Raw genomic sequence first — 20,842 nt, 5'->3', positions numbered from 1 at the left:
AGTACCACCTACTCTGGTGAACAGATTCCAATCATGAACTAACACGCTCTCACCAATTTGCTTTCAGTGACATTTGTGCTTTGGAAATGTTTTATACTGTGGCCCATCAGAACTGCTATTTTGACAGTCACACCATGAAAATGGGGAGATCTACAAAAAGGAGAAAAAAAACCAACAGGGAAAACCTTGCAAAGATCATCAACAAAGGCAGTTTACAAACTTGTCAAAGTGCACTCTGCTGTCATTGTATGTCAGTTCGTGTCTCCTTACCACCTCCCAACCCTGAGAAATGAGGCAGCAAAGCAGCAGTAAGGAGAATACATTCATCAACATGAGAACTGCAATAGAGAGGGGAATAGCAATACATCTGGAAGAACTAAGATTTTCAGAAGTCAGTACTGATTTAGATTTTTCTGCTTCTGGGCATTCAGCTGGGGATATTTTAAACAGCCAAGATTTCAGGAAGTGCTGGACACCCAAATATAAAAATGGCACCCTGGAAAAGGCCTCAAATTAAGCATCTATCAATAGCAAAAGGATTCATTTAATTGTTTTTTTCATACATACCACTACTATTAACACTCTGCTTTATCCAGTCAACAAACACACCAACATTTGTGTATACTCCTGGGTAGCTCTTCCTTCCACAGCCCAAGCCCCAGCTAGTGATTCCATGAAGGCTGTAATATCCTGAGTTATCTTCTGAAGAACAAACTAAGGGGCCACCAGAGTCACCCTGCACAAAGACAAAGGAATCTTGTTATGAGCTAACGTCACACCTTATGTTTTCAAAATAACAGTTCACCTACAGGAGGTCCCAGCTGCTGATGTGTTTGGGGGTTTGTGTTTTTAAAAGACAGAAAAAGAAAGAACCTTTGTTCAAGGGAAGTGCCTCTTTTTGCAATACGAGTAATTAAAATCCTACTGCTAAGGAGTCTTTCACTCTAAATCACCTACAGCCTGTTTGCAAGAAAACAGCTCTTAGTGAGGTTTTAACACTCCTCTTTTTCAGAATCCATCTGGCCATACCCCAGCTGTCAGAAGGCAAAGGTGATGTGCGCAACTTACTGTGCACGAGTCCTTGCCTTCTTCCAGAGGGAATCCAGCGCAGATCATCCTCTGCGTGACTTTAGTGGGAAGATTTATGTAGTACTTCTGACATGTGTCAAGCACCAGGATAGGGACTTCCAGCTGATGCAATTTTTTCCCCTTTTCTCTGTCTTGAAGTGAAAGACATCTTAGAAACCAGTAGAGGCATGAATCAGTGATTCCAGAAAGCAGCTTTGCTCTTCCCCTCTTCAAATGGTCTCAATCTAAATTATCTGATTTCCTTCCTCCCACTCATTTCCCTGCATGTCTATCTGAGAGAAAACTTTTTAACATGTCTGTTCTCCAGGAACTAACATATAGATAGAATGAATGGTACAACACAGAACACTATTTAAAACACAGCTACAGCATGCTTAATCTTTGAAATGGCAAAGACTGCATACCTTCTTCATGTGCACCCCATCCTGTGACAACACACACCCTTGAGGGCTGAACCACCTCCTCCTTGGCAGGGAGGCACACTGGGTGCACGTACTGGTTGAATTCTAAGGGCTCAGCCAGTTGCAGTAAGGCGATATCAAAGTCCATAGTGGTCTTGTTAAAACTGGGATGTATAATATACTGCTTTACTGACCTTTTCTAGAAAAGCAAGGACATTGACATTTTCTGAATGACTTGTGAATTTGAGTCTTTAAGTAACTTTGGTTTTATAAAATTTTCAGGGCACACGCAAGATGCTTTAAGAGGAGGAAAAGTTTAAAAGCAGCTGCTCAGGTCACAAGCTTTCTTATATTAACGGGTCAAGATTATGCCTCTTGGACATGGGTGAGGGAACATGCAGGAAACTCCATCCAGCAAATGTAGGAGAGGGTCTTGGAAAAACATTCGTCCAGTCTAAACAAAGTGGAAAGATGTGCCCCGATTATTTCCATCTTGGTAATAGTCACCAGGGAATTTGGAGACAATAGAGTTCCCACTCCCACATCCTCCAGGATACTGAGCTTTGGAGCTCATTACTGGTGAAGGCACAGGTCCATGTTGATACAATTTCTCTGACAGTCACACAAAAGCTGTTGTGTAAATGCAGATTAAGGTCAGCACGCAGGCTGTTAGGTTGCTGCATCATGAACAATTTGCGAGATACATTTACATTAAAAACTGTTTTGCAATATTGATTTATATTTCATTATTAAGCAGAACTTACAGTACCTGTCTGTATTCTTGCTCTGCAAGATCATGAAGTCCTGTTACCACCATCCATAAGTCTCTGTGTAGTTCCCTAAAAAAAAAAAAAAAACAAAACAGAAAACCACAATCAAAAAACCCATAAAAACAACCCCCAAAAACATAAGTACATTCTCAGGTTGGTATAACAGCATTCTTGAAAACTGTGAGTCTTAAAACCTTCCCCACCCAAAATAGATACTACATATTCCTAGGCCAACAACTCCTGGGGCCCATACCCCCACACGAATCTATGGAAATCTTCCCATTGACTTCTAGGGAGCATGAAACACTCATGATGAGGCAGAGGGATCTCTCAAACACATAGCGAACTGAGAGAAAGGTCACTTTTATAAGGACTGGCAGTGTTTGATGCAGAACACAAGGTCTGCATGGTCCACATCATCCAGGGACAATGCTGGTCCCTGCCTTCTTAATGAAGACAATGGGTCACCTCTAAAACATAACCACCCATCAAATGATACAAAGAAATGCAACAGAAACATTTCATTTCTCTTGGTTTCTTAAACAAACCCTCTCAAATCCTTGAAAACCTGTCATAACTCCCTATGAAATTACTTGTGTAGAATCATTTATCCATGTACGCAAATTCTGATGTGATGGCAATGTGCAATAGAGAACTCCTCCTTAATACAGCTCTTAAAGCAGTACCTTCAACACAGCATAACAATGCTCCCGACATAAAATTTTGCAAACTAATGTTTAGAAACTTAGAAGTCAAAGTCCAAAATTCAAAACAGCACTTGCATTTCAGATCCCCAGTTTTATGGGGGTGGAGAAGAGAATCAAAGAAACTGAGAATATACATGTCTAGGCACCTTTGGCAGTCAGGGCTTTTGAAAGCCTACCCTCATTTTCAAGCAATTGCAACTTCATTTGAAAACAGGCCAGAAATACCTAATTACCAGCAATCTTGGAAGGATTTTTTAAAATGTTTTAATGACCCAAGGTATGAGAATTTTAAATTATTAATCTGTGATTAATTTGAAAATCAAAACAGTCAGATAGTGTTCAGCCTAACAGATGAATAAACAAATTACATTTTAGAAAGTATTTTAAAGAGACGGAAAGTCATACACACTATCTTTTCAGTTTCTCTCAAAAAAGACAGAAAAATTCTCACGTAATCTGATTTAACAGATTGATAGGTTTTTAATAAGGGAATGGCATCATTCTGCCCTCCAAAATCTACACAAATTCGGTAATTTTTGAATTTTTTGATAGGTTGATTCTACCTGGATGAAAACGTGCTCTGTAAATGAACCAAATACAAAGAAGTTACCTAGGAGTAAGTGATGGATGACAAGATACTTAGTTTCTTGTCACCTCTTCCGAAAACTGTTCTGAATGAAAATCAAGCCTACAGAAGTAGGCTACTTACTTCCTAAGTAGCCACTGTGATCCTAGTACATGTGGAGCGAAAGAAGCCAACGCCAGTGTGAGCTGCAAGTAGGTGGCAACTGAAAGTGTGCCAGCCACCCTCGGCAGAACCACCAAGCTGCAGAGGCACGCTGTGCAATTACAGGCATTCCCAGGGGAAGGTTCATCCCGGTGTACTTACTTAGAATTAAAGCAGTGAGCAGCTGTGACAACCCATTCTTTGGCAAGAACTGCTCCTCCACAGATATGCTCATCTGAAATTTGCACACTGACCTGCCAAGGCCATGAGTATGGTACAGCTTCTTCACCTCCAATTATCCTACTGAAAATGAATCTGGGCTGATTTGAAGGCATTCCACAAATATCATCTGAAACAGAAAGCACTGATGTCTCAAGAAGTCTGTAGAGGTTAAGATTTGGAGAAGAACAGAACAGCCCATTTCAGAGCTACTGAACAGCTTCTCAAGCTTCCACCTCCCCTTTTCTGCTAAATCTTTCAACTTCTCTCATTACAAAGGGTCCAAATGTTTAGAGATAGCATGAGGAGATGATCTCAGCAAAAACATAGCTTCACCAAGATGAAAGCAACTGCCTACCTTCAAAAGTTTTAGCCTCAAACCTACAATCAATATCGACTCATCCCATCCTCTATAAAGTACTGACAGGGAAGAAGGGAAGTTCTAAAATGCTGGTTATTATTTTCAATTACCCTGTACTCTTTGCAATTATTTTCACCAAAGCAAGTAGGTATAAACTAACATACAAGCTTAAATAATGTCATTGCATTGCTGTAAATGACTTAACAAGAAAAATTAGGTTCTGCTATTCTAAAGCCAAAGCATAGAACTGTTACCATTCATCTTTTTATTTCCTCAAAATATCATAATGAAAACTTCTGGGACAACTGCATCCATTAAACATTTGGAGAAAACACCATTTAAATCATAGTCCAAAAGGTACTCCCTTTTCCCATGAAGAAAATGTAACTTGGGTTGGCTTACCTGTTGTAACCTGTATTTCTTCTTCAGTCATATCCATATGTTCAAATTCTTCTTCACTAGTTGAATCCAAAGTACCTAAATCTAGCAAATGAAAATAGCAAATATGCTAGCAGGCTGTTTTGAGTGATATTTTTATTACAAAATCACTTTTACTTCCTTTATTATAATTTTTTTAGAAGGAATAGATTTCTACAGTAGGGATCTGTGCTGTTATATCTTCACATGGTAGTAAAGTGCCATTTAAGATGCACCAAAATACTCTTAAACAAAACAACACTCTCAGGTTTTGGGTAGATTCATTGTTTCTCTTCACCCACTCAATAGGTCCTTTGTTTAATGTCTCAACAGGTTCACAATACAGTTTTTTCACTGAAATAATTTATTAGATGAGAATCTCCTAGAGCAAAATAATTCTGAATAGGCAAATTCACCGAAGAGCCCTTTGTGCTGCCCCAAAGAGGCAGTTTCCCAAGTTACTTCTATTACCTGTTACATGAACAAAAGAGATTGTAGCTCTGAATCCTCCAAAGGTCTCTGTTTCATCAGAGTGAAAGACAACCAGCATCATAGCAGAGGAGCTTAGAACAGGTGCTGGTAGGGCAAATCCACAAGACTTAGCTAAAGATGAGAAAGCAAAGGTTCGTTGCAGATTAACATGTATCTTTTCATCCTTATCTCTTTCAACAGTGGGTATTTAATATTCTGTGTATTCCAGCTCTCACACAGCAGGGTAAAAAATAACTATGCACAAGAGAGGAGTAGGGATAAGCAGACTGAGGCTGAAGGACTGTTCTTTTATTCCTGGCAGTCTGTCTTTGTTCAGTAATTATCTCATAAGATAAAAACTCTTGCATTATTTCACAAGAGAAGATTTCAGCGCTCATGCTCATAGGTTGCCATTACATATAGAACACGCTGGAAACTTGATTTCCCCTTGCTAGTGTAATCTAATGACCAGCATCAGCAAGTGCTGAGATCAGTTGATTGGGACAGGTCTTCCTCTCATTCAATGTAAGCCAGAGGAATCTCCATCAAGGTGGCAAGAATTACATGAATGGTCATCAGGAGTGAAGAACAACTGGAGTCTGAAAGAGAGACCCCTTGGGTGCTCTCTGTGCCTGATCATTACTATAAAAATAAATTATTGTGTTATGCCCTTTTCTTCATTCACATGAATTCAGAACTGCATTTCATATAGAATGAAAATATACTAAACTGTTTTGTTCTATGTGGTTTTGCCTCTGTAAGTGGAATAGAAGAAGCAATACCTGCAAGTGTGTTTCAGGATACTGAAACTAGTACCTAGAACATCACCCGAGACTCTAGAGGTGAACTTGATTTTAGACTGTAAAATAGGGCCGGTGAAAAACATAAAAGAAATAGGTCATCCCCAAACTATGTCAAAAAATGAAATGTCAAACCAATTTCCTCCTCCTTTCCCACATCTTCATAGACAGTCACAGCATCGTAAGAGCAATCTTCACTCTCTTCTACTTCAAAAGACTGGTATGTAAGCTTTAAATAAAAAATGAAAATGTGAACCTTGTTGTTAAATTCACAAAGGGAAATTCAAAGATCTATAATAGTGTCTTTAGTAGTGTCAGTGATTCCTTTAGGGTTTGGGTTTCTGTGACATTCAGACCTTGCACAGGTGATACACAGCATATTACACTTGCCAGATGAAGCCGTCACGATAAAATTTAAACCAGGAAACCCTGTTTTACTATAACCTAAAGGAGAAATCAAAACCTATCTGGCTTTTGTGATGGCAAGTGATTTCTCTTAACTGCATCCTGCAGCGTTATTCAAGCTTATGTTGCTTGATCTTGCTTGTCCTTAGTTGCATAATTTCTTATTAACAAAATGATGCCCATTTCCACAGTGTAGACACAAGAAGGGCCATATTATACCTTGATTACATGGTCCTCTGGCGCACAAATAATCCATTGACAATCTGCCATGTTGCTGTAGCCCTCTGGATAGTGCATACTTTGTAACGCTCCTTCTTCAAAGAGGACAACTAAGGACTCACAGCCAGAATCTGAAAATCCAGGAAAACAAAAATGGAGTTACTGTGATTTCCTATGAAATCATTCACAAAAAAAAAAAAAATTAAATCCAGAATAACTCTCGTGGTGCTTTCCTGCAGCTAAGAAAGAGAACAGGACAAGAGCAGGAAGCCAAATCCTTCAGCATGAAAAAGATGCAAAGAAAATTTTTAATCTGTTCCCAGACAGAAGAGCAGTTCAACCCCTGACTGTACCATTTCCCTTTGGCTACAGGCAGTGCATTGCAGATACAAGTACCTGCATGGAGTGAGAGAAGAGCAGGACACAGGCATGTCAGAAAACATTTGCCAGCTGCAGTGGTGCATTGCCCCCCTCCTTGCTCCTGGACCGCTTTACGGCCTTAGGAATTCTATTGCCTGGCAAGCCTTGGCCTTTGTGCAATGAGTTTGGCTGTTAAGAGTCAATTGACGGTACCAAGCACCTTTGCGTAGCTCAGATGGGGAATAGCACTGACCGTACCAGGAGTTCGGTTGCCTGGCCAGGGCAGGGAATGGGACCAGGAATAACTGACCATACACTGACAGCCCTGGTATGATCAGTACCAGTGTTACTGGAGATTTGAGAACTCCAGCAGTTACCAACCCAGAGTGTAGCCAGGATGGAAATTCATCGATGCCTAAAGTCAATTATCTTGTGACCCTATAAACAGTCGTCCCAAGTGAAGACCTTTGAGCTCTCCTGGACTGCAGTGGGCTACAACCAGCATCTCCCTCTGAGTGGGACACCTCTCAGAGCTCGCAAACTCTCCAGTTTGCGAAGTTTGGAGGACCGTCACCAAAGACTGACGACAGGACCTGGGCTGAAACCCCTGCTCCTTGAGGCTCAACCCTCACCCATTGAGAAATGCAAAGGCATTCGACATGGGTATTCCACTGAACTCAAGGGGAATTTTTAACAGGTATACCTTTATATATCTCTATATCTATATCCACATCCCTGTGTTTGTGTGTGTGCAGTTTGCCCTTTAGATATAAACTGTTGATTAAGGCGGGGACTAGGAGTGGATCCAGCCACACCTAGACTTCTTTCTGAGAAGGAGTTTAGAAAGCAAGGGAGACCGCTCTGAACCCTGTGACTCAACAGGAGGGTCTCCCTCACCTTCTTTCCCTAATCTCTATGTAAACCACACCAATGCGATTCTGACATTATTTCCCTGACCCCGTGTAAATCATTTCCCCGATCCATGTATAAATCATTCCAACTCAATTCTAATTTGATTTCCCTTTGTATGCTTTTTGCATATTGAGTAAGTGATAAGAGTGAACCTTGCCATCAAATTCTGTTAAGTCATGCTTTTTACAAATTCATATTAATTTCCCCCCTTCCCCCCTAATATCCTTGGCAGTGATTCTTAAGTGGCCTAAACCACTCATTCGCAACATCAACTTTCCTTGGAAATGAAAGTGGAGACACAAAACACAACCAGCAGTTGTGTCTTCCTGATGGTCTATGCCCTGGCAAGGCATATCCCCTCAGAGGGGATTCCTCCCTACACTCTGCAAAGGAAAGAAACTAACTGGAAAAGCTGCAGAAACAGGAACAACAGGTGTCTCTCTGTAACTGGATTGTCCAGATTCAACAGACAGCCCTTGGGCCTGCTCCCTAGTGATGGAAAACTGCTCTGCACAGCAAAACAGCAAGCAATTCTCCACTACATATATCCTAGCATTAGCTGCCTCCCTCAGGGCCTCTCCAGCAAAGCACGCTTGGGACTAGCAAAGCAGCTTTCATCTGGAAATTCTGCTCATTTGACTAATCTTATTAAGTTTTAAAACATTCTGGAAGCAGGGAAGGAAATGAGATCTTGCATAAAGTGGATGGAGAAGAGGCAGAGTAAAACAAAGGCTTCTCAACAGCATCTATCCCTATGTCCTTCTGGCATCCCAGTGTCTCTACAATGTCACATGGCAGCCTAAGCACACTTACCTTGTTCATAACATCATCCATACAGAAAAATCACAGGAGCTTTCTTGGATTTGTATTCTCCCAAAAATCTTTTTCAGGCCACCACCCAAGAGTGCAGACAGGTATATTACTAGACTTAGACTTACCAGGAAGAATATCTGGTGTAAGAGCTTTGTAGGTCATAGAAAAACCAGTTCCAAAATCCTTGTTGTCAGAAACAAATTTCAGCCGTATACTATCGGAGCCAATCAAAATAGGTAATGGAAGATCTCTTCCACAGAATTTCCCTGAAATATAGTATTAGAGAATAATCACCATTTAAGGCCTTGAGTCGCTTGAGAATACTTGCATGTACCATTTTAAGTACCTGACTATGCAAATTTAAAGGTGGGAAGGAAATTGTCTATCCATTCCTCTACATTCTGCATTAATCCATTAGCCCAACTAAAAGATACACACTATTAAAAATTGAGAACACAACGGACACAGTTCCCTAACAGGCATTTTTATATTCTTTTCCCCTACCACCCTCTTTATCTTTTATTTTATATCATATGTCACAACGTATTCATCATGAAAAGGTAAGTAAACCATAACCAACCGCAACATCCTCACTGGGTGTACTTGCCACTAGAACGAAAGAGTACACGGACAGATTACTTCACAGAATAAGAGGACAGCAACTCACCAACAAGTCTGTCATCTTTTGAATAGACTGATAAAGAATCATAGTCACAAAATGTTTCTGGCTCTATATCAAAGTGGGAAAAACGAAGCAATATATAATTCCCTTCTGGTATAAGTAGAGTCCATACACACAATCTGGAATAACAAATTAGTTCCCATTCACAATGCTGCAACAAAAAAACAGCTACACTGGCACAGGGAACAGTTTCTGGGGAAAGACTGTGTTTTCTCTACTTACTGGTGGCTTTGATAAAACTGTTTGGGACTTCCAGGAAAATGTAATTCTCCTTCACTGCCAGGGAGTTTGCCATCCTGAATGCTACAATATGCTGCATTGTAGAGTTAAAACAAAATAGGAGGACTCAGGTTTGACATATGCAATCATCTGTTACGCCAAAAAAGCTCAAAGACCTGGAGAATATTGTAAGACTGAAGACTGCTCAGCTGTACCTTGTTTCTGCTGGCAGACTGATGCTGGGTCTTCTCTCCCCTCTCTTTTATTTGGAATTATGGTAAATCAGTTTTCAAACATGTAATTTGGGAGCAAAAATTAAGCACTGCCAAGACGCTGTTATATTTTATTCTTTTTACCTTAAAGAAACTATTTGTTAAATGAGGATTTCGATATAAATGTTTTTCAGGGAGGAAAAATGTATACCTCAGGACATAAGACAAGTGTTCATTGCAGCCCATTTATAATAATGTCCTTAGCTATGTTACAGCAGGAGACTTTTGTAACAGTACAATATGGTATTGAAAACACTTTACTAGAAGAAGCAGAAGCTTTTCTCTCCAGATAAGTGTCACTAGAAACAGAATTAGTTACAAAAATTATCTCTTTTTGCCTTTTCTTCTCCTTGCAAGGTAAGCCAGCGAGACATTTTTCAACAACTACATATATGAAAACAAATTTAAAGAGTCATGTACTTATAAGAGTATCTTACCTGAAGCATCCTAGGAAGACCAGTAAAAATTCCAAAAAGACACAAACAGCACTTAAATACCAAATTCTGACTGGCTACATCAAATCTAAACAAACTGACCATGTGCCCAAGGTCGTTTATCATCTGAGAAATCTCACTCTAGATTGCTAAAATTAAAATTTTAAGACCCAGGTCGCAAGAGTTGTTTCTAGTATCTTTGTGTGAACTTGTACCTAGATGAACAGAGTGTCCAATAAGAACATAAACATGGCAGAATCAAAGCAAGACTTTAATTTTAAAACATGTTACATTAGGGGTTGGGTTTCATGGGGGTCTTTTTGCATTTTATTCATAGAAATAGACACCAGACAAGGAGATAGATTCATCACGGACTGCACAAAAGTGCTACTAATTTACCTCATACTTTCTATTTAGAATGTATATTTTTATACAGAAACAACTTCACTAGCTAGATTTCATGCATTGCTTGAGGTTCCGTTCCACATTTTTCCCATTAATTTTATTTGCATTTCAATTAAAATATGGCTTTCTATATGTAGCTGTCTTAAGGAAAATTCCTTTTTGAAGTCATCGGTACGTAAGTACAACCCTACATAAGTAATTTTTTTTAACAGAACCAGGAGGAAAAGAGTATATATTTAAAGTATACATTTACACGCGCTTTGATGAGTCAAGCTTCTTCACATTGCTTCCTTCATAGCTTATATATCAGGCTATTTTGGGGGTCTTTTTACGCTCTAACACAGATAGAAGATACTGAAAAAATACTGTACTCACCTGTGGAGCTTTTCATTTTCAGATCTAATAAAGGAGGAATAGGGAAGGGGGTGGAAAAAGACAAATACATTACTGTAGTTTCATATTCACAAATGTAGGCTTTCTTTTTATCTGTGTGAAATGGTAATTTTATACAGCTAGCACTGAGGCAACTTCAAATGCTTGTTGGGGACATAGTGCCTACAATAGACCAGGCTTGGAATTAAAACAACATTGCAAGTTCAGGCAATGCTGACTTTGGCATAAACAATTCTGGAATAGCCACTTCCAGAATTAATCATACGTTTGAGAGGCCACTGCTAAGTCTGAGCTGCACAGTACACTCTTTCTACGTACTTGTTGAGTAAATACTATACATTTCTGTTAAGGGTAGCAGAATCCGACTGCTAGCATCACATCGGGGACACAGAGACATGAAGCCTGACAGCAATTACAGCTAAGACCTTTTGCACCAGTGTGACAGTATAAAAGAGCAAGCCAGCAAAAGCTAGTGCAATGCAATTGAGAACGGTGTTTTCACTTTAACTACTAAATCACTTTTTCTGTTCACTGGAGCCAACACACATTAATTACCACAATAGCTAATCGTATTATTTTTTCCTGATAATACAATAGGCCAACTAGTAAATTCTTGATGAATTTTTTTTAAATTGAAAATCAAAATATTTTCAAAAGCTAAACGCTTTTCATTTTTCTCCAACGTTATGAAGGTTTCTTTTTTCAATCACCAGTTGAAGCTGGTTTCTAATGGGAAAGGGTGGGTTTTTTCCTCTCCTCACAATTTTTTTTCTTATTACTGAGTAGCAAAACCTCCAAAACACTCCTCAGTTTTTCAGTTCTCTGCATAAATTTTAACAAAATCTCCAATACTTTTAAATGAAAATAGCCCAAACTGGAAGAAAATATTAATTCAGTTTCTTAATGGTCTGTGAAGTTGAGCCCTGGACAGACTGTGATTTGTATCTCCAGCTCCATGACTTTGGAAGTGTGTTCCCCTGCACAGAGGGCATGTAGCCTTTTGGGCAGAGTAAGCAAAAACTCTTCTGAGAGCATGACTTTTCCCCACGTAGTCAAATGTCTGATCCAACACATTTTAGCTGAGAAAAATGACAAGTGACTTCAAAGAGGTGCTTATGGAATTTCAGACACTGTCAGTTGGTGAATTTCCACTTAAAAACAAAAATACCAGGCCAGCTGGATGAAAGAACCATCCTTAAAGTTAAAAAAAAAAAAAAAAAAATACACACACACATATATAGTCCAGGCAGAAGGCAAAGTGGAAGAGAAGCAAGCATTTACAAGGCTCTCAATTTGTTTTTGGCAACTGCCAATCAGTACCATATACTTAAAGGCATTATGAAATGCTACAGTGCTTTGCCAGAAAAAAATGGGAAAAATATAAGTGCTATACCTTGAAAAAGATAAAATTAAATGAAATATTATTATGAGACGAAAGAGTTGTTAAAAGTGAGGGACACATTAGTGTGGAAATTTAATACCAGCGCTCATGTTCTCTTGAATCCAGGAAAGCACCGCACTGAGGTCTGTGAATATTCCCGGAGATCCTCTGTCATAATGTTTCTTCCTCTCATTACTTATCCAGCCACGAGCACACCCCATTCCCCAGGAGATCACACCCGCGAGAGTCCAGGCACCATGCTTACGTCGGCACAAAAGAGGGCCTCCCGAGTCTCCCTGTAAAAAACAAGCAAAAGCCCAGAACCCACAGCTTACAAAAGCGTGTGTGCACCACTGAGCAAGCCTTAAAGAGTTTTCCGAGTTCTCTTTTGTGCCATATTAACAAACCTGAAACATAGGGAAGAGTAATTAAAAAAAAAAAACAACCAAAACTGTGAAGAAAGGTACTTTCTTTTTTAGTGTGTTTAGTCAGGATTGGCAAGAGGGGCAGAGATCAACTAATTCTCTCATGGGTGCACATTTGTTGTATTTTAGCATGTAAAAAGGAGTGAGGAGTTTTTTGGGTTTTTTTTAACCCCCATGACAAGGAACAATCACTTAACCTTTACCTCGCTTCCTTTCCTTCCTGTAATCCAAGGTAATACTTGTAATACTTCCTACTTTCCTCTTTAGGATCTTAGCAACATTAATTAATTTATCAAGTGCTTTGAAGTTAGAAAGCCCTAAGCATTATTGCTCTGGGATACATTGCAAAATTGCTCTCAGGGACCTGTCATACAACTCACACAATAATTAAAATGGAATCATGTAATTAAGTACATTGCCCCATATAGAACCTTTGAAAGAATTCACACATCAAAATAAGTACACTCCAAATATCACATTTTACGGTGTATTTATTCATTTAGGCACACAGAGCTTTGAGCTTGAGAGAAACACTTGTCAGTACACAAGGTGCTGTGTTCAGCTGACCTGGCAGGCATCTCTTCCTCCATCTGGAAATCCAGCACACATTATAGTGTCTCCTTGGATGGGTTTCTTCAAAGTTGATAATGCTCTTGAACACTCCTTACTGTTTAGGATCGGTAGATTGACTTCATATAAGACCTGAGGGAGTACTCCATCTGAAATACAAAAAAAAAAAAAAAGGTTCATAAGAGATGCTGAAAGGTGAAGTTAACGTCACTGCTAATACACACCCAAAAAAAAGAGTTGTAAACTTGCTACAAGCCATTTTATGGCTAAATAAACATCCAGTTTTGTGTAAATAAGCAGTTTTACTTGAATAAATTTCAAAATGTTTCAAAATTGAAATACGGGTCTATATATTTGAGAGATCCATTTTGAGATAATTGACAGGTAGGCATAGAAGCTAGCAAAGATCCCATTTTGAGATTACAATTCTTATGACCAGTTGATGTGTATTTCTCATCTGTCTATGACCTATGTAATCCAGCTCTTAGCTTCAGAAATAAGACACTGAAAAACCTGAACGTCAAAGAACAATTCAAGTGGCTTACTCTCATTTAAACGGCCCCAGCCACAAGCAGTGCAGACATATCCTGCTTCAAACCTTTCACCTGGATCAGGAAGACATGCTGGCAAAACTGATGAACCTGCCACACATGGACATGAATTTTATTAATAAGTATTTGAAAGAACAACAACAACAATCTTCCTTTCTCATTTTTTTTAAAACTAAAGAGTATTGTTATTTTTGTGGCATCTGAAAAATTAACCTGGCATTTGACAATTTATCTGTGTCTCCACTTCGTAGCTTTTTGGAACGGAAATAGAAAGCCATGAGCACCACAAGCTTCAGCCCAGGCCTTGCCATTCACCTTAAACTTAGCTGCTATCGTGACCCAGACTTCCATTAGAAAAAGTAGTTGCTCACCTTTGTGGTGGCAAAGAAAGAGCAACCTAACGACGTGAGCCGGAGCCTTTGGAAGAGCAAAGCGTCGGGTGGACTCTCCTGTGCACCTCAGTATTACATAAAACTGATGTGAAGTAGCCTTCCAGAAAACCTGACCCTACGGCAAAGTTAGTGGACAGCTGAGAAACTGCTGGCTCACAGGCGAGGAAACAGGGAAGCAACATCTGTCCTACCCTCACCGTCCTCTTTCCCTTCCAGCCCCCAGAGGGACCATTCCGCCGCTACTGAAGATAATCCCACGCTCCCTTCTGCAGTCTGCAGGAAGGGGAAAGAGGGCAAAAAGCAGGAGGGTCTGGGTAAGGTACAGACACTACTGCGGTACGCTCGGAGCTCTGGTCTGCCTTTGACGAGCTTTACTGTTCACCAGAGCCAGTGAGATGCATCCATTTTTTATCTCTACACCGGAGATAAAAAATAAACACACCTCTTCAGTCAAATTTTATTCTCCTGCATACAAAGAACAATACCTTTTTCTTCAAGGGATTATTAAGTCTGGAGAAGACCATCTAGTTCAACTGATACATTTTTCTGACTTTCCTCTGGTATTTTAAATGTTTCAGTTGCAAAGTACTCTGGAGATTTTTAGTAGCATAATCTGACAGCTGGGAAATAGGCTTAAACTGAGTTTCCAGACTTTGCACAGCACACGGGAGAAGCAAAGTCCTTACCTTCCCCACTGAAAAAGATCACAGGTAACTATGGCCTTACTGAAGTTGAAGGCTCCATCCAGCTTCAGAAGGGCAATGTCATAGTTCATCGGCCTTCTGGGGTCAAAGTTTGGATGCTTAATGACATATTTAACAGGGAGTGTCTGCTCGCCATTCTCCCTGATCCTCAAATCATGTTCTCCTGCAGTGACATTCAAGTATTGGAGCAGGTTCCTGTAGAATAGAAAAATAAAAGCTCAGCTACAGAATCTTCAAAAGGAAAGGAAAAAATATAGGTGTTTTTAAACAGAAAAGTTATTACCAGCAATACCTAATGTCTTTCATCTTTAGATTTTAGAGCACTTAATACGTACAATCAGCAAGAGCCGAGTATGCCCTGCAGTAGAAACTGGGAGATGAAAAGAACTGAGAAGAAAGACGATTTAGCTACACTCCCGACTGTGGTTTGGTTGTCTACTAAGGAACCAGGTCCTCTTACTGTGTTTAAAAATGTTGAGTCACACTGCTTTTTGACGAAGGAGGGAAGATTTGGACATAGGAAAGTACAGAAAAAAATAAGACCACTTCTTTAGCATTCTCACTTTATACCTTAAAAACACAGTGAAACCTGCTTTAGGGCTCCTAGTACCAGATCAGATGTGCAGCAAGGAAACACAAAAGCAATCATTATAAACTTTTTATTCTGCTTCAAATTTATTCATCAGACTTAAAGAATTACTTTTGTGTCAGGAGGCTTTATGCTGATTTAGATATTGCCTCTCTTTCTGTAGTTAATACAAACTCTGCAGCTATTGGCCAATTTGACCAAGATGTGCTCACATACAATGCCAGATACAGATCAAATTTATAATTCCAGGTGATTCATTAGTACAAAGATTCAGTATTAACTATACGGGACTCAATCTCAGTGAAGCCACCACAGAACCAGGACTGAAACTTCAGTACAACATTCCCAGACCTTTTTTTTTTTTTTTTTTTAAAGCACTAAGGCTGAACATCATCAGCATGCAAGAAGTCAGTACTATATCCATTCACCATTTAATTGCATATACTCTGCCAGTTGTTACCGCTTTAAAAAAAAAATTGCAGTCACCTGATAATTATAGTTAGGTACAGATTTTTACCTACACTTCCAAAAACCAGTTTCCACCAATCCCTGTAAGTTTATTTTATTCTTAATTATTTTTGAGATATTCAAAGGTTTTATTTTTTTCTCCTTTTCTGTTAAAACATGGAAAATATTGGTTACAAATGAAAGGGTAGCATCTGTAAATAATCACCACAAAAAGATGCTACAGCACACACACGTTTTTACAATTAATGTTTTACTGCACCTGCAGCCTGCTCCTGAAATACCACATCCATACCTGTCTAAGATGCAGTGAGCTGCCGTGATCACCCACTGAGCAGAAACAATGGTGCCTCCACAGAAATGCTTTTGCCTTCGTTTCAAGGAAACCTGCATCACATAAAAGAAGGCATATTAAATAAAGAAAATCTTTATATTTGCTCTGAATGTGTTTGAGGAAGAAAGAAGATAGCACATGCAGGTACTCTCTGAAGATTCACATAGCTAAAGTACATGCTGCATTTCAAGCAAACCCACTTTCACGGCATTTTTACAGTCACAGTCCTTGAGTCGAAGAGATCCTAAACCTCGCTGTTCTCCTCAGCTGTGACTTGGTATCTGGATATAAGCAACACACACGTAATAACTGCCAAGTCACTGAGGTATTCAGCACACTGTAAAGGTTACCAGTTGAGCCGAGAATTTCTCCTTTGCAGGTCACTGGGAGCACTGCAAATCCATGATGCCTGACAATAGTGGGGGCTCGAGATGGTTTTTGAAGACCTATTTTTGAGCAGTTTTACATGCTTTTTAACAATAGACTAATCTACAGATGCTCTTTCAGAAATAACGATACACAAAATAAAAATGGAGCAAAATAAGCAAAGCTTTATCAGGGAGCAGGACAGGTTCTATGTCCTCTCCACCTGCTTCACTGCTTTTCATAAAAGCAGGGTGGAGCTCAACAATACACCGTAAGCATCATCACAAAGTATACACAAAGTATAATGTTTTCTTCTTTTGTCATTTCTACAAAAAGTCAGGACTGCGTTCTGAAGATAAAACCACATTTGCTTGTGCAAACCTGCCATGGATGTGAGCCTTGTTTCACCTGGTTTCCCCCAACAATCCGAGTAAAAAGGTTAAGGTAACTCCATGGTTTTGTCTCTTGAACCTTCTGCCCACACTTTGGATCTGAGGAGTAAAATGGGGAAAAGAAGGAAAGATTTAGTCTGGATTTATGTTTTTCAACTTTTTAGTAACAGCACTGGAAGGCATGGCCTGGTGCAGAAGTACGTGCAATCTCTCGGCCGTGACAGGAACCACATTTTATAATTCCTAATACAAACTGCCCAGACTAGGGCTAAATTGGGCTAAGAAAAAGGCAACGTCCTTTATTTTGCAGAAGTTTTCCAGATGAGCACTTTTTGATTCAATTGTATCACAAATTAATTAAATTTTGCTTGCCATGAGCAAATGTGTATGTGTATATATATATTTATATAAATGTTCTCATTAGGTCCATGCTTACTTGAACTTTTTGAATGTCAACATTCTCTTTCAAGCAAATTTTGGAATTATTTTGGGACTAAATCACTGTTTCATTATCACTTTCAGAAATTTCTTTACACCCAACATTTGTACTTAAAATATCTAGGACAAACAGGGTCGAAATGCACAACGTACAGACCTTGATGACCAACAACAAGTGGCTTAATTTCTCCAGAACATCTATTACTGGGCCAACTTTATTTCTTCTTAACTCACTATTATTATCATCTACTATGGATAAACGAAGCTGATAATATTTGTGTATTTGTAAAGGAGTAGATTTATAGAAACAAATATTTGTTGTGATAACTACTGATTTGATAGTATTTTAAGAAAGAGAGAAGCAAAGCAACCAATTCTGCCAAGCAGCACATTGTAGCAGAGGAATTCCTCGTAGTGCACTTCCCAAACCCAGCAGTAGCCACATTTTTGGGGTTTTTTTTTCCTTAAAGCTGTATGAAAACTCATTGAGGCCAAACACATCTCTAAGATATTTTACTACAAATTCTGTTAAACACTACATTGGGGAAAATTTTGCATCCATAAACTTGGAACATTTTGTTGTTGTTCTGGTAGAACAACACAGGTGGCTGTGTTCCAAGGATGGAGGACCAATACTTGTATACACTGTCCGGAAAATGTGCAGTCCTCCACACCATAAAATGCAGCTCACAACACCTATGAAAAAGGTTTTGCAATAACCTTCAGGATTAGCATGGCTGATGCAGGTGATTACAGTGTCACAATAATGCTGACACAATGCTACTTACCCTAGCTTTTAAATGAAAAAGGTTTTATATATAAATGATCCAGTTCATTTATCTGACTTTTTTCATTCTTTCCTAATTCTTACTGCATCCACCTTTTTCCCATGTGCAAAGATACAGTGAGGAAAGAGGAAACAGACAAAATTTTTAAAAATAGGATTTAGGTTTTACCAAAAGGAGTTTGATACTGGGGAAACGAGCAAAAGTAAACAAATAAAATCAAAAATCAGATTCACAAACTAAAACTTTCCTTCTTTCAGCATTGAATAAGTCTATTCTCCTAACACATGCAAGATGAGTTTAAAAGTTACAAGTTATATTCATATTATACCAGACTTAGATTATCTATATTTTGACAAACTCTAAAATCTTCTGCTCCATGGCATTTGTAAGCCCAAGAGACTCCTGACTGCTTTACAGACTGCTTCAGGACCAGGTTCGCTCACTGGTCGGATGAGAGGTTTCTATGTAAACCGCATCACATCCATCTGCGCCGCAGGACGCTGAAGCAAGAGAATACCATTCTACAGAATATTATGCTTTGGACTGCGTAAGCGAGCAACTCATTATGATGATTTAGATACCACACCTGTTTTGACAGTCAAACTAGAGTTTTTACAGTGAAGACAAGTAGCAGAATTTAGGAAATTAATGCTGTAAATTTCCCTCTTTTACTACTGCAAATTTAAAATGGAAGCAAAAGAGTTATGCAAACAGCCAAGATCTGAATTCCATTCCGGTTTGCTATAAATCAGTAAATCTTCATGAGGAAACGGGAACAATTGCAACCATTAATCTTTCCAAAAAAAGAATACTCCGGATTTTAAGATGTAAGACAATGGAAGAGAGGACTCACTGTATTTTGTTTGCAGCCCATGGGTGCTAAACCATGACCTTCATTAACTTGCTGCAAATCTAAGAGTATTTAATTTAATTTATTTAATTATAAATCATACAAATGTTTCATAAGAATTACTTAACAAAAGATAGCTTTCAGTTACAGATTTGGATTGGAAGAAAAGCCAGGAATGAAAACTAGACCAATTACTCTAATGCTGCCTTGTGTCTAGGTCTATGAGCTCTTAGGGTCAAAAACTTAAGGGCTGAAACTAGTGCAGCTTCTTTATTTCCACACTGACACCCATGCTTGTCACTGCCTAAGAACAAATCCGTTAGGTACGTAGAAAACGGTTACAACTAGAGGTGAAATTTTCACCCTACCTTTCTGATGAGCGGATGGTACAGCACGAAACTCTGTAACGCAAACGATCCCCGTCAGGAGTAACTGCAGCTTACTGGGGGCAAAGCGCATCTTGGGGTGCTAAATGACTGAGTGAAAACAAGGAGAGCTTTTACAGGGAAAAAGAAGCCCAAATACTATACTGCAGGAGAACAGCAACTAATTGAAGTAGAAGTTACTCATTAATCCAGCCATAAAGCATTTACCTGAACAAGTAAGTTCTCCAAATTTAACAGAGCATGATTCTTTTACACACCATTACTGAAGTCTTTGCGGTAAAATACGAGCTAAAATCCTCCCTAAAACTAGTTTTTTTCAGGCAAAATGACACAATTAGGTTACCACTGCATGCTTTGCTAGCAACACTTACCCAGGCTGATCTACACATCAAAGTAGAACACACGTGAACAGAATGTCAACTGCTATTTGCCCCTACAATTCCTACAGCTCTTGAAGAGGCAATGTTTTATATTTCCTGCACACTTTATATTTAGCCAATTTCACAGACCTGAGAAACATAAGAGAAGTTTATCATTTTGTTGGCAGCATGCTCCGTGTTGTACAAGACAAAGACATCTCTCTGCATCAAAATGTCATTTTTTCAAAAGAGCGGTGTTTACATCCCATTTTTGAAAGGTAATTAAGGAGGACAGGGCTCAGCTTTTAAAAAATATTTCAGTATTGCTGTCATCAGCAGTGCCAGTTCCGACTCACTTTGATGGCTAAGCTCTACTTGTAATAGCAATTTAAGTGCAAGCCTCTTAGAAGGCTATTCAAATCCTAAATAAGGAACACATCAGCAGTTAAATTAAAAGATTTCACAAAGCAAAAAGCGTAAGTTAAATTACCCTGCAAATTCACCACTCAAAACTTTTGTCTCATCAGTTTTAGCAAGTATTGCCTGACTTGGAAGTGAATGAACAAAGTGGTAAATACAACTAAAATACTATCTGAACTATCTTGAATTCATATAAAAAAAATATAAGCACCAAGTAAGACATTAAAGTCATCAAGAGAAGCAACAGATTTACTGTGGATGACAGAAGCCACAAATGTCACTTGTGCCAGAAAGGGCAAAGGATATTTATACCTGGGAACAAAAAAATATTTACACAATATCAGGAAAACACATTG

General features: G+C 39.0%; 1 protein-coding gene across 1 annotated transcript; it reads right to left on the bottom strand.

The window, feature by feature from the left end:
• Nucleotides 1-127: 127 nt before the first annotated feature.
• On the bottom strand, nt 128-19,994 carry OVCH2 (ovochymase 2; the record flags this gene model as incomplete). The annotated part of the gene is made up of 21 exons (XM_082000929.1): nt 19,690-19,994; nt 17,235-17,344; nt 16,449-16,540; nt 15,122-15,294; nt 13,998-14,093; nt 13,450-13,601; nt 12,558-12,753; nt 11,059-11,082; nt 9,576-9,666; nt 9,339-9,472; nt 8,797-8,937; nt 6,587-6,717; nt 6,098-6,191; nt 5,163-5,294; nt 4,677-4,757; nt 3,857-4,043; nt 2,260-2,329; nt 1,494-1,689; nt 1,069-1,220; nt 568-736; nt 128-150 (listed from the first exon to the last, which is right to left on the bottom strand). The coding sequence occupies exons 1-21, from the start codon at nt 19,778-19,780 to the stop codon at nt 128-130; spliced, it is 2,535 nt and encodes an 844-aa protein (XP_081857055.1). The 5' UTR covers nt 19,781-19,994.
• Between the last annotated feature and the right edge of the window lie 848 nt (nt 19,995-20,842).

This window comes from Phaethon aethereus, assembly GCF_964289735.1.
Source record: "Phaethon aethereus genome assembly, chromosome: 5".
Classification (NCBI taxonomy): Eukaryota; Metazoa; Chordata; class Aves; order Phaethontiformes; family Phaethontidae; genus Phaethon; species Phaethon aethereus.
This window is presented reverse-complemented; position numbering and strand designations above follow the sequence as displayed.